This window comes from Engraulis encrasicolus, chromosome 10 (assembly GCF_034702125.1).
Source record: "Engraulis encrasicolus isolate BLACKSEA-1 chromosome 10, IST_EnEncr_1.0, whole genome shotgun sequence".
Lineage (NCBI taxonomy): Eukaryota > Metazoa > Chordata > Actinopteri > Clupeiformes > Engraulidae > Engraulis > Engraulis encrasicolus.
In genome coordinates, this window is record NC_085866.1 from 55,213,181 (window position 1) to 55,226,741 (window position 13,561).

General features: G+C 43.7%; 1 protein-coding gene across 1 annotated transcript; it reads left to right on the forward strand.

Annotated features, from left to right (window-relative positions):
• The first annotated feature begins 7,701 nt into the window (after nucleotides 1-7,701).
• On the forward strand, nucleotides 7,702-9,162 carry LOC134456363 (uncharacterized). The gene is made up of 2 exons (XM_063207731.1): nucleotides 7,702-8,314; nucleotides 8,438-9,162. Exons 1-2 carry the CDS (start codon nucleotides 8,042-8,044, stop codon nucleotides 9,038-9,040), a joined length of 876 nt encoding a protein of 291 aa, XP_063063801.1. The 5' UTR covers nucleotides 7,702-8,041; the 3' UTR covers nucleotides 9,041-9,162.
• The last annotated feature ends 4,399 nt before the right edge of the window (nucleotides 9,163-13,561 follow it).

Here is a 13,561-nt window from a genome sequence, read left to right on the forward strand (position 1 = left end):
ACTCTGCAAAGTTGAAATATGAATATTACGTAATAGTAACTCTAAAAAATAATAATATTGATAATATTATTTTTGTCTCGAACAAGGCCAAAACATGAATAGCAGTCTACAGTACAACACTGTCTCAGATATGTTGCTCTGTTGTCCAAGCTACCTAGCTAACTATCTGTAGTCCAGAGTTACAGGGGGCAGTCTATACAAAGTCAATCATTTTCTGGTAGTGAGTCGCTTCTGAGCACGACACCGGAGTAAGCTGTCTACAGAACATAAAAGTAGATGCTGCTGAGAGCTGTAACGAAGTGTCAAAAATGTTGTGCTGTTTATTTTCGGAAGAATTAAGATTTAGCATTTTGAGTTGGCAGTCGAGTTTTGTTTATGCCCTTGACGTTGCCCACGAGCACATATTGTTTTGTGTAATATAAAAGTGCTTCTAAGCTTAATATGAGTTTCTTGATAATCTATCCTCCGACTCTCCGATTGCAACGTCATCCTGGCAGGAGAAGAACAAGCTTTTCCACACTGCTGCTATTAAAAACAATGCCCGTCAAAGGGTCTACACATCCCCTCGCTACCTTTTAGTTATTGCCTACTATAATCTGAATATGTCCAAATTAAGTGACAGCATTGTTTGTGCCTGCAAAAAAATGCCCATAGTAAGACTTTTCATGGCCGAATATCTTCGGTAGAGCTCCTAATGACACACCACATACAGGGGTGAGAAGAACATGAGGTTATAATGTGAAATCAAGGGTCCATTGTCAAAAAATCAAAGTCTCATGTTGAGGTAACTTACAAATGTAAGGCATCAGGTAACATGCTTTTTAAAGTTTAACTGGCTTGCAATGTTTTACAGTGCAGGGGAGGTGGTGAAGGCAAGGAAGGTAGTAGGAAAGCAGGGAAAGTAGTGAGGACAGAGGAGACAGAGGATGGTGAGTGGATCCATTGGAAGACCAGGGAGCAATCCCAGGGGCATACCACAAGGGATTTGTGCCGGTTGTCTCACACATATTAGTGTGTCTGTGAGGTCCCATTAGGTATGTGACTCTGGATCTCAGTGGGCTCACTGCCCTGATAGCCCTCTTGCACCCTGCATACTCTCTGTCTCAAGCTCCATCACCGTAACGCACACGCACACGCACACGCACACGCACACGCACACGCATACACACACACACACACACACACACACACACACACACACACACACACACACACACACACACACACACACACACACACACACACACACACACACACACACACACACACACACCCCAAGGGTGTGGGGGTAGTGAGGCAGTCAACCAGTGTGTTATCACTGCACTACAAGACTGTCTGATCTGGCAGCAGTGGGGGAGACATTGAGGGTTAGAGTCAGGGTTATCTGGCTGTGTGCGTGTGTGCATGTCTGTGTCTGTGTGTCTCTGTCTACGTGTGTGTGCGTGCATGAATGTACCCCTGAGAGATGGCTGGTCTTGGGCCCTTGTGGTTAAATTGCTAATCTCAAAAGGGTATTGAGACCAGAGGAAAAACCCCATGCCCAAAACCGTTCTCTTCGGCCCCTCTGTCATTAGTCTGTCTCTGTTTCCCTCTTTCTCTTCCCCTCCGTCCATATACATACTTCTGTCTGTCTGTCTGTCTGTCTGTCTCTCTCTCTCTCTCTCCCTTTCTTTCTGCTGAAGGCCCTGTTGTACTTAATGAGAGCATAATGAATGCTCAGGCAATCGAGTAGTGACTTGCTCTGCCAGTGTGCTTGTGTCACATGTCATTGATGAGACAGATTGAGATTCATGTCTCCTGTGCGCCAGCTGGCATAAAGTATTTTGGGACTGCTGTGTACGGGAACAGCAATATCGTAATGTACTGTAGGCTACATGGTTACAAGAACAGCTCAGGATAATGCATACGTTTATTAGGGCATTCCAAAGACATGATAAGGGAAAGAGTAGCTGCTGTTGGTAAAAGCTGGGCAAATCGATAAAAAAGCAAAGCAAATGTTGTCATCATACATTTTAGTTAAGACAAATAATTATTCTGTTCATATGTGTGCCTTCACTCACTATTAGATAGTTGCCCATGTTGATTGACAAAAGAGATTAGAGAGACAATTTGAGTCTTAACCTATAGGGCTGCTATACTTACACTGCACTGTCTTTTACATTAATTAGGTACAGTGGCACAACCTTTTACAACCAGTTTTAGTTTTATGGATTGGTTTTGTGAATTCAGAATGTCTAGATAGTTATGAAAGAGTTGGAGGGGATGTGACCAGGTACTGATTATGCCATCTAGGAAATGGAAGAAGAAAAGTGGTTGGCATGGACATTTGCTCAATGCAGCTTACTCCCACTTGCTCATAAAAATGTTGACATTAATAATGTCAATCATCACGCAAAACCAAACCATCCATATGCCAGTATTTAACGTTAAATACTGGCATATGGATGGTTTGGTTTTGCGTGATGAAACCTTGTTCAACAGGTTAGCGTTTGGTCATGTACAGTGTAAGCACATACTGTAGTATTACATGTCGATATAGGCCTACACTAAAAATACACTGTAGAATTAAGTGTGACCGTGGCTTTATTGTACAAACACTGCCTCAAAGATGTTGTTTGAAACACTTGGTAGCATATGGTTGCTTGTGTCAAGGAGCCTAGAACAAGATGCCTGCTTAGCTGGTTGCACCAATTAGAAAATAACCAATGTTTTGTGATGACGGACAAAAGCATGTTATGCATGTAACTGTGACATCTATTTGCTAACCTACATAGCACATTTTGTAGTGTTAATTGAAGTCTTAATTGAAGTGTTAATTGAAGTGGACAAACTAGGAAAGTGTAACTCTCAAGCCACACTTCAATATTTACTGGTGATGTAGGTTGGGATTCTAAACACACTGAGTTTACAACTACAGTACCTTTTGAACACACATCCTACACATACAGTAGGTTTATTTATTGGACTGCCATGAAACCAACAAATCCATCTGTGCGAGGATTTGTCCTTGTCCTCAACTCTGCATTTGTCCAAGTTATTTACACAAAGTGACTCAGCTCTTACGTAGTCACTGACTGCGTGTCTCAGGGGGACTCCCAAATGCTGAAACACAGCTTCTAACGGAAACACATCCTGAAAATGTACACTTTTAACATCTAACGTCTACTCATTTGCACAAATATGTTTATGTCTATGTGTACTCTGCCTGTGGTATGCGCCTGATTTCCTCTTTGGTAAGGCACTTAATGTTTTTGATGTTCTCGTTCAGATCATTCGTACAGCTCTCTTTGGCTGATGTCCAATTGTATGGTCCAGTCTCTTTCAAAATAAAATCCTCAAATGCCCTAGATTGCATGATCAGAGTGCTGGCAAGCATTGAAACACAGGTTTTACAAAAAAAACACCCTGAAAATGAAGAAATCTTCTGGTTCCATCTTATTCCCTACACTTGCATCACATGCCAAGGTCACACAGGTCATACTAATGCCGGATATGTTTTCAAGCCAGCTGAGAGCTGTGCCAGTGCGGGCTAGAGTGATGTGGGAAGATCTCACCTTTTGAAATGAGTTCAAATGCACGTGGGAAATTCATGTTGATGATCACATAAATACAGTCTTTGGTTGCCATCCAATGCAATCATGCTCCATCACCTTTGAAATCAGAGGACTTGTAAAATAAATAAGTAAATCCTCAAGTGTCTCCGCGTGGTTGTAGACAGTGAGGCTGATGATCAGAGTGTTGCTGAACTAGAGCTGCTAGACAGTCTGGCTGGCTCTGGCTGTGGGTGCTTGTAATTAACAAGGGCCAGGCCGGGCGGCTTGGCTACTGACGCTGGCAGATAGATCTTGTCATGAGAGGGCTGTCTCTAATCACACTCAGACTAATGGCCATCATTTCAGAGCGCCAGGTCAATCTTCTGCAGTGGCCCCTTTCCATTGATTAATCCCTGTATTCTGTTCCACTTATTAATCAATGTGGTTCCTTCTCCATGGTGACACAGGCATCCCATAATTAGATATGCTGTCTTGAAGATAGAAAGATTCTTTGCCTGTATTCTTTTATGTAGCCTATTAAAAAAATATGTTCCCCACATGCAGGCAGTAGCCATATTTGTACAACTACAGTGAGAACTCTGTATTCTTTATTTCTTTATTTTATTTTCTGTATATTTCTTTATTTCTATATATAAAAGTCACAACATTCGTAAATAGCATAGACTTACATATTGTAATTTTGTGATATAATTTATAGGCAGCATCTAGTACGATAGCCTGGGTGTGAAATCTTTTTTGCAAATCTCCAATACACAAGATGTGTTTAGATCATGTGCCTTTCAACTGTGTATATGTTACAATAATTTAGACTTCTAGCTTTGATGACTTGCAATATCTCCATTTTACATTTGCCCTCAATTATTTGAGCAAAACAACAGCTGAAAACAGCAATGTTGGGCAGACGGACATTTTCACATGTCAAGTCTGGAATGTGTTGCTCTGACCCTGTCACTAGCCAGCCAGGTGATTTCGAACAAGCCCTAATACAAAGGAAGTCATGGGAATTATGAGTCTGCCCAGGCTAAGAACCAGAGGCATTTATATAACTTGTGTTTCAACCTGCTCCATTGGAGCAATTCATCACTTTCACAGGGTGATGGCATTGTGTGGCACGCCGCTTTCCTCTAGTACTGATATACAACATAGTGTCATCACCATGCAGTAGAAATGACCTTTAAAATGACACTCTAATCTATTTAGATAACAACATTTGACCTAAAAATGTGAAGTTGATGTATCACCCAATTGTCATCTTCAGACCTTTGCTGATGCGGTAAAATCAAGTCCGTTGAAATAAGAAACTGCAAATGAAAAAAAAATCTGCTTTTTAATATTAATGTTGAAGTGGGCATATTGAAATGATAGAATGTGATTGTTATTTTTAAAACAATTTCTAATTCATCAATGAATGGGTCAGACCATTCACAAAAGACAGGAGGCGTGAATGTTTGTGTTGTATTAGACCGGCTTAGCCATATGGGGCCAGTGGGTGCAACCAGTATGACCTCTGGATAACATCTTGTTTTGTGCCTTTACCTTGGTGTCACAACAACCGTGGAACATCTTACTTTATGATGTAAGCCAGAGAATCGACAAGTGAGGCTTGCATGAGTGAATCTTACGAGTGCTTGTCTTGGTTGATATCCTTCATCTACCTTGTGTCTCCTCCAAAATACTCCTCCACAACTATTTTTCTTTTTCTCTCTAGATAATTTATTTCTCCTTCATTTGGGATGTGACAGAACTTGTCTTTCCAGGCCCTCATAAAACGTGAAATCGTCAAAAGAGAAAATAAATAGACACTGCAGACAGAGCTGCAAATCTCTCTCTCTCTCTCTCTCTCTCTCTCTCTCTCTCTCTCTCGACAGATTGGGAGCGCACATGCTCGGCCACCTCATGCAATCAATGGAAAGGTCACGCTGCGTCTCAAGACAGCCATGTCACATAACATCCCAAAACAGTGGCAGGGGACAGAGTTCATGTTTCTCTTTGTCTTTTGGTTGTTTCGCCCATCAGTAATCCCCCCTCCCCCCTGGCCCTTTCTTTCTCTCTTGGTCTCTTTATCTCACTCTCTCTCCACCTGTCTCTGTGTTTGGGTTTCTGTCGTTCTATCTCTCCCTTTCTTTTTCCTCCTCTGATTTCTTCCCACTCTCTCTCTTTTCCTCTCTCACTCTTTTAAGATTTAAGCTCATATCTGCAGCTAGCTAGCAAATGAATGGCACTTGGCGCACACACACACACACACACACACACACACACACACACACACACACACACACACACACACACACACACACACACACACACACACACACACACACACACACACACACACACACACACACACACACACACACACACACACACACACACACACACACACACACATCCAGCCTATATTCAGACTTGAGAGATTCCCAAGACCAGTAGGACAATTTAGTTAATTTCATATAGTAGACAAAGAAACACACGGCATATATGTCTGCTTATGTCTTTTCTAATGTGTTTCTAATGTGTTTTCTACATATGGCCTACTTCTTTGATATTCATCCATTTCCACACTTGAATCTGTCAGAAGCCTTGCAGAAAATACCCGGAGAAGCCTGGATAAGGGGCCAAAACGCTTTTCAGTCCCCATATAAATAACACTAGAAAACTAAAGTGTGGAGGTGTGGAAATGGGAAATCCGGGCCAGGTGATAAATAGCCGGTGGGGGAGTGGATATATTTGAGGAAGGGGAAACCTAATTTGTTCCATACTGCCATAGAGTTAGGGAGCCCTAAATCTGATCACACATAAACACAATCAAACAAGTCATAGCTCTTTTCAGCCGCTGCTATACTGTAGATGGCAGCCGCCATGTTGTCACGTGGGAAAGAGGCAGGTGGAATATTTTTTTGGCCAAAACATTGCTCTTTGTAATCTAGAGTCTTCTCTTCTCTTCTCTTCTCTTCTCTTCTTGTCTCTTCTCTTCTCTGAGCCTTGTGTTGACTTTATTTTCTAATCATGGTAGGAATGATGGTTGAGTAATGAAATGAGCGCCAACATTATCATCTGTCGTGTTTCAATAACTGTTGAAATCATACAATGGCACAAAAATCTTTTTTTTTTCAGGAGAATTGCAGCAGTGCAGGAGAAAGATAAGGTGTTGGGTGGGTGTCCAGGAGCACTTTTCTCCTAATCTCCATGCTAAATGCCACCACTGCCCAGAGGCCTGATGTCTGGAGCCCTGGATAATTATGGCAATTACGGCAACAAGAAAACACAAAATAAGGACAATAGAACCCAAGCTGTTGCTTAAAAGCAAATATCAAACTACATAGTTAGCAAAGTAGTCATAAAGATCAATCTGTGTACTCTCCATTCAAATGCACTCCACAGGAATCCTCACAAGGCTGTCTGATGGTCCAGTCATCTCCTTGGGCTAAATTAGCAGCGTAGCACCAAAGCGCAAGCTGTGCGTTTAATAACAAGCACACAGTCCCCGCTGTCTCATCTTTATCTCACTCTTGCTTTTTGCTGGTTGTCCTTCTAATGGCCATCTGTCATTGCTCAAACACATCTGCTACACACAACTCCTCATCGGGAAGCCTTGGGAAGATTTTTTTCTGTTTATAAGTCATACTAATTTGGTTGTGCTGTGTGGGTTGTTTAGTAATTGCTTTCTTTTGGATCTACCTTGTTAGTAAAGCAGAGAGGATAGAGTAGAGTAGAGTAGAGTAGAGTAGAGTGAAGAAAGGGTAGAGCAGAGCAGAGTATATTGACAGTAGAGGAGGGTAGAGTAGAGTATAACAGAGAAAGGTAGAGTAGAGGAGAGTAGATTGAGAGCAGAGTAGTATAGGTGGGGTGGAACGGGGGTATCACTGATAAACAATAGGACATGATTCTGTCCCCGGTTCTTTGAGTAAGATGAGGGAGCCATTTCTCTGGGAGACGCTCATTGGCTCCTGATTGGGCCAGCTGCGATGGGGGCAGGATGCCCACTTTGCCAAAACCATTCCACAGCACGCTTTACCTCACTTTTTGAGTCACACTCTCTTCGGTTGGTGCAAGAAGGGTGTTCTAGAGAGATGGCTTCCTCATCTCACTCAAAAAACTGGGGACCTAGTAATCTCAGCCTCCTGCTGACCTGCTGACGTCACTTCCGCTTCCGGATCAAGCTATTCCCGTCGAGGAGCTACTCGGACGAAATTAAGTTTCTTCTCGTTTTTCTCCTAAAATCTTTGTCTGAACTTACAACTACAAACAACTGATTCGATGTAGTGTTACTTTTGCGTTACCTTGTTATCACTCTTACAACAACATAAACACATAGGCTAACCTCCCCACCATCCAAATAGATTTTTTCCACCAGGCTAGCCCACATAACTTTTTTCGCGCCGAGCCCTACTCGGCTTTAGTTTCACCTCACCTCATAGTCAATTTTGCAACACTACACCAACTATCTCGCAAAAATAACCTTTTCTGCTGCATCCGCAGACCTAATTATGGCCAACTCTACCTGCGCCTGCAGTGATCTAGCTAATGCTAATGAAAGACTAGCCAAAGCCAACATGACGATTGAAACACTTAGAAGTGACATTCGCCGGCTAACTTGCGAGATAGTCATAAAATCCCATAACACCACGTTGAAACACCAAACCAGTAATACTAGCGCCAACCTAACTACACTATCTTTTCTCCCCAGTCACAGCAAACACCAGCCGAAGTCCCCCCCGAATCCACCGTGCTCCACTCCCGCGCGTCGTAGCTGGACGGAGGTGGTAAACGGCGGCAGGGGAGTACTGCAGAAATGTTCACCACCTCTAGTGACTAGCAATCGTTTTTCTGTACTTGACTCAGTCATCGATGCAGAAACTGACCCTGTCCCCCTCTCCCACCAGGTGCCCAAGCCTCTACCACAAAGAGTGCGACCCAGTAGCCGCCGGACCCTCGCTACCCCCAGGCAAATCACCCGAGAGCAGCCTGCCCATTCAGAACCCCGGCGACCATCAACAGTCCTCATAGGATCTTCGATGGTTCGCCACGTAACCCTACGAAACGCCCAGACGTGGTGCCTACCTGGAGCTCTCGTAGCCGATGTCCAGTCGAATGTGCCGCACGCGCTGTCACAGTATCCTACTGCCACAACTCTCATCGTCCACGCAGGCTCCAATGACATCCGGCTGCAGCAGTCTAAAAAACTTGAGTCTGATTTCCTCTCCCTTATTAATACCCTTCGCAGCACTGGAAAAAAATACGCTATCTCAGGCCCCATCCCCTCTGTCTGTTTCTCTGCCTTCCAGTTCTCCCGAATCCGCCAACTGCACGTCTGGCTGATGAGACACTGCCGCCAAGAAGCCATTCCCTACGTTGACAACTTCTCCGCTTTCTGGAACCGCCGAAACCTCTTCGCACGAGATGGAAGGCACTTAAACAGAGCTGGTGCTCGTCTCCTCGCGACCAACCTAGAGCTGACCCTCGAAGCCCATCGGTCCTTGGATTGACTAACAGGTGTTTTAAATCCAAAGCACTACACCAACTTAGACACTGCGTGCCCAACAGAGAGTACTCCACTAGCTATCCACACTGTCACTACCCGTAGGAAAGCTCGCAGATGTAGACCCTCTGGTTGTGTACACAACAACCTAATTAGGGCCCGAGCACCGAAGGCGCGAGGCCCTATTGTTCTTGCTCGGATTATTATTATTTTTTTTCTTTTTCATGGACGTTTGGGCTGTTCATTTGGTCTGGGAAGAACTTGGTGGCTCGGCCTTTTGCACGGTGATCGGATATGGTAACCGCTACTCAGAACCGGAAGCTCGGGTCGGGTTGGAACAAGGGGACGAGGACACGCCCCCTAACGCGTAGGCCTATAGGGGCGGGCCAACATATAGTTTGAGCTACGGACTTGAAATTATTAGGGCCCGAGCACCGAAGGCGCGAGGCCCTATTGTTCTTGCTCGGATTATTATTATTTTTTTTCTTTTTCATGGACGTTTGGGCTGTTCATTTGGTCTGGGAAGAACTTGGTGGCTCGGCCTTTTGCACGGTGATCGGATATGGTAACCGCTACTCAGAACTGTAAGCTCGGGTCGGGGTGGAACAAGGGGACGAGGACACGCCCCCTAACGCGTAGGCCTATAGGGGCGGGCCAACATATAGTTTGAGCTACGAACTCGAAATTTTTTGGGGAGGTGTATCTCACTAAGACGAACCAAAAACGTCATACAATGCCATGGCCACGCCCAACAGGAAGTGAGATAATTGGACTTGAAGTTGAACTTTTGACATACGATGGAATTTGACACACCATGGAATTTGAAACACTCCTCATAAACCGTACAACAAATATGTCCAATTTTCGGTGTATATGATCTCAAGATATAGCAGATGAATAATTGCGAACGATTTTTCGATACGTTGTAAGAAAACAAGATGGCGGCTTGATGAATATTGATGACTGTTGGGCACTTTTTGAGGAGGTTGCCTTGTGTTACTTTGAATGTTACTTGACACACTTGTTCAATAGGATGGCATGAACAACTCCAACAAAGCCCCGCCCCTAACTCAACCCAGGGGCTCTGTAGCGCCCCCTAGCGGATAGACCTATGGGTCGGGGGCGGCGTAAAGTACAAGCTATGGACTTAGAATTTTTTTTGGATGTGTATCTCACTAAAACAAACAAAAAATGTCACACAATGCCATGGCCACACCCAACAGGAAGTGAGATAATCGAACCTATTTTCAAAACAGGAAGTTGGCCCCCATTTCAGTTTGCAGTGTTTTTAAACGGTGTAAACGCACATGTCTATTCATACAATGAATACTAACTTTTTTATATGCCTGAAATAGCAATCTGGTGTAGCGCCACCATGTGGTAGGCAATGGAACTGCAGGAAAAATTTTATTCTATAACATTTTTAATATCTTGTGAACTGGACCTCATAGAGACTCCATTTTTGTTTTGGGGAGGTCATAGCAACATGCCAATCATGCTAATGATAAATTGTTAACGCTAACAATGCTAATTTGCTTTTCTTCAATATCTCGTGAACCAAATGTCGTACAGACTCCATTTTTGTTTTGGGGAGGTCATACCAACATGTCAGTCATGTTAATGCTAATTTGCTAATGCTTACAATGCTAATTTATTTTTCTTCAATATCTTGTGAACCAAACATCATAGAGACTCGATTTTTGTATTGAGGGGCCATAGTAGCAACACTGAATGTCAGTCATGTTAATGCTAATTTGCTAATGCTAATTAACGCTAATTCATTTTCCCTCAATATCTCATGAACCGAAGGTTGTACAGACTCCATTTCTGTTCTGGCGGGTATAAGGCCTTGCCAGTCATGCTAATACTAAATGTTCATGCTAAGACCAGTGTTACCACAATGACACCTTCACCTTCCTCATACATGTCAGAAAACTGTTACGCTTCATCCGTTTTTCACGGGAACGGTAGGGGTATTACGGCAGGGCGACATGCCACGTCCCCCCTGGCCGTAGGTGCGAGGGCCCGCCAAGGCCGCTTGCGGCTTTAATTATTATTATTAGGGCCCGAGCACCGAAGGCGCGAGGCCCTATTGTTCTTGCTCGGATTATTATTAGGGCCCGAGCACCGAAGGCGCGAGGCCCTATTGTTCTTGCTCGGATTATTAGGGCCCGAGCACCGGAGGGTGCGAGGCCCTATTGTTCTTGCAATGTTTTTTATTATTATTAGGGCCCGAGCACCGGAGGGTGCGAGGCCCTATTGTTCTTGCTTTGTGATACATTTTTCCCGCACGTTGGGCCATTTTTGAGGTGGTTGCCATGCGTAACTTTGAACGAAACTTGGCACAGGTGTTGGATATGGTGGCACGATGGACTCCAATAAAGCTCAGTCCCCAAATCAGCCGACGGGCTCAGTAGCGCCCCCTTAAGTCATGGGCCTATGGGAGGGGACCGGCATAAAACTGAAGCTACGGGCACCAAATTTTTTTTGCTTGTATAACTCACTAAGACAAGCATATAAGTCTTTAGGATGCCATGGCCACACTCAACAGGAAGTGAGGTAATTGGACTTAAAGTTGAACTTTTGTCAACTTTTGACATACGACAAAATTGTCATACCATGAACTTTGATGTACTTGTCCTGAACCGTACAATTGTTTGGTTTCGTTTCAATTTGTAAATGATCTTAAGACATCGCAGATGATATATTGCGAAGGAATTTTCAATATGTTGTAAGAAAACAAGATGGCGGCTTGATGTATTCTGATGAAAAAATGACAGAAAATGTGCCTCCACTGTGCCCTTTCTGAGGGGGTTGCCATGCATATCTTTCAAAGTTGCTTTGCACAGGTGTTTGGTAGGACACAACGTACCTCTCAAAACAAGCCCCACCCCTAACTCAGGACATGGGCTCTGTAGCGCCCCCTTAAATCATGGGCCTATGGGGTGGGACCGGCATAAAATTGAAGCTACGGACTCCAAAATGTTTTGGTGTGTGTATCTCACTAAGCCAATCAAAAAAGTCTTTAGGATGCCATGACCACACCCAACAGGAAGTGAGGTAATTGGACTAGAAATTCAACTTTTGACATACGACAAAATTGTCATACCATGAACTTTGATGTACTTGTCCTGAACCGTACAACTGTTCGGTTTCGTTTCAATTTGTAAATGATCTTAAGACATTGCAGATGATATATTGCGAAGGAATTTTAAATATGTTGTAAGAAAACAAGATGGCGGCTTGATGTATTCTGATGAAAAAATGACAGAAAATGTGCCTCCACTATGCCCTTTCTGAGGGGGTTGCCATGCATATCTTTCAATGTTGCTATGCACAGGTGTTTGGTAGGACACAACGTACCTCTCAAAACAAGCCCCACCCCTTAGTCAGCACATGGGCTCTGTAGCGCCCCCTTAAGTCATGGGCCTATGGGGTGGGAAAGGCATAAAGTTGAAGCTACGGACTCCAACATTTGTGTGTGTGTGTATCTCACTAAGCCAATCAAAAAAGTCTTTAGGATGCCATGGCCACACCCAACAGGAAGTGAGGTAATTGGACATGAAATGCAACTTTTGACATGCGACAAAATTGTCATACCATGAACTTTGATGTACTTGTCCTGAACCATACAACTGTTCGGTTTCGTTTCAATTTGTAAATGATCTTAAGACATTGCAGATTATATATTGCGAAGGAATTTTCAATATGTTGTAAGAAAACAAGATGGCGGCTTGATGAATTCTGGAGAAAAAATCACAGAAAATGTGCCCTTTCTGAGGGGGTTGCCATGCATATCTTTCAAAGTTACTTCGCACAGCTGTTTGGTAGGGTAGCACGTACCTATCCAAATAAGCCCCGCCCCTAACTCGGTACATGGGCTCTGTAGCGCCCCCTTAAGTCATGGGCCTATGGGGCGGGTTCAGCATTAAGTTCAAGATACGGACTTCAAAATTTTTATGAATGTGTTTCTGACTAAGACGAACAAAAAATGTCATGCAGTGACATGGCCACGCCCAACAGGAAGTGAGATAATTGGACCTCTTATTGAAACAGGAAGTTGGCCACTATTTTAGTTTGCAGTGTTTTTAAAACAGTGCAAATGCATGTGTTCATGCATATAATGAGTATAAACCTTTTTCTATATGCCTACTATGGCAACCTGATATAGCGCCACCATATGGTAGGCAAATGAACTGCAGTAAAAGTGGATTTCTTAAATATCTTTATCTCGTGAACCGAACGTCGTATAGACTCCATTTTTGTTTTGGGCAGGATGTGACGGGATTTGGGGCGATATGCCTTGAACCGTAGGTGCGAGGGCCCGTCATCGCCGCTCGCGGCTTTAATTAGGGCCCGAGCACCGGAGGGTGCGAGGCCCTATTGTTCTTGCAATGTTTTTTATTATTTTTATTATTAGGGCCCGAGCACCGGAGGGTGCGAGGCCCTATTGTTCTTGCAATGTTTTTTATTATTATTTTTATTATTATTAGGGCCCGAGCACCGGAGGGTGCGAGGCCCTATTGTT

Coding starts and splice junctions, on each gene's coding strand:
- LOC134456363 (XM_063207731.1), top strand. CDS start 8,042: ATGGCCAACTCTACCTGCGCCTGCAGTGATCTAGCTAATGCTAATGAA. Junction 8,315..8,437: donor CGCGTCGTAGCTGGACGGAG/GTGGTAAACGGC, acceptor CTCTCCCACCAG/GTGCCCAAGCCTCTACCACA.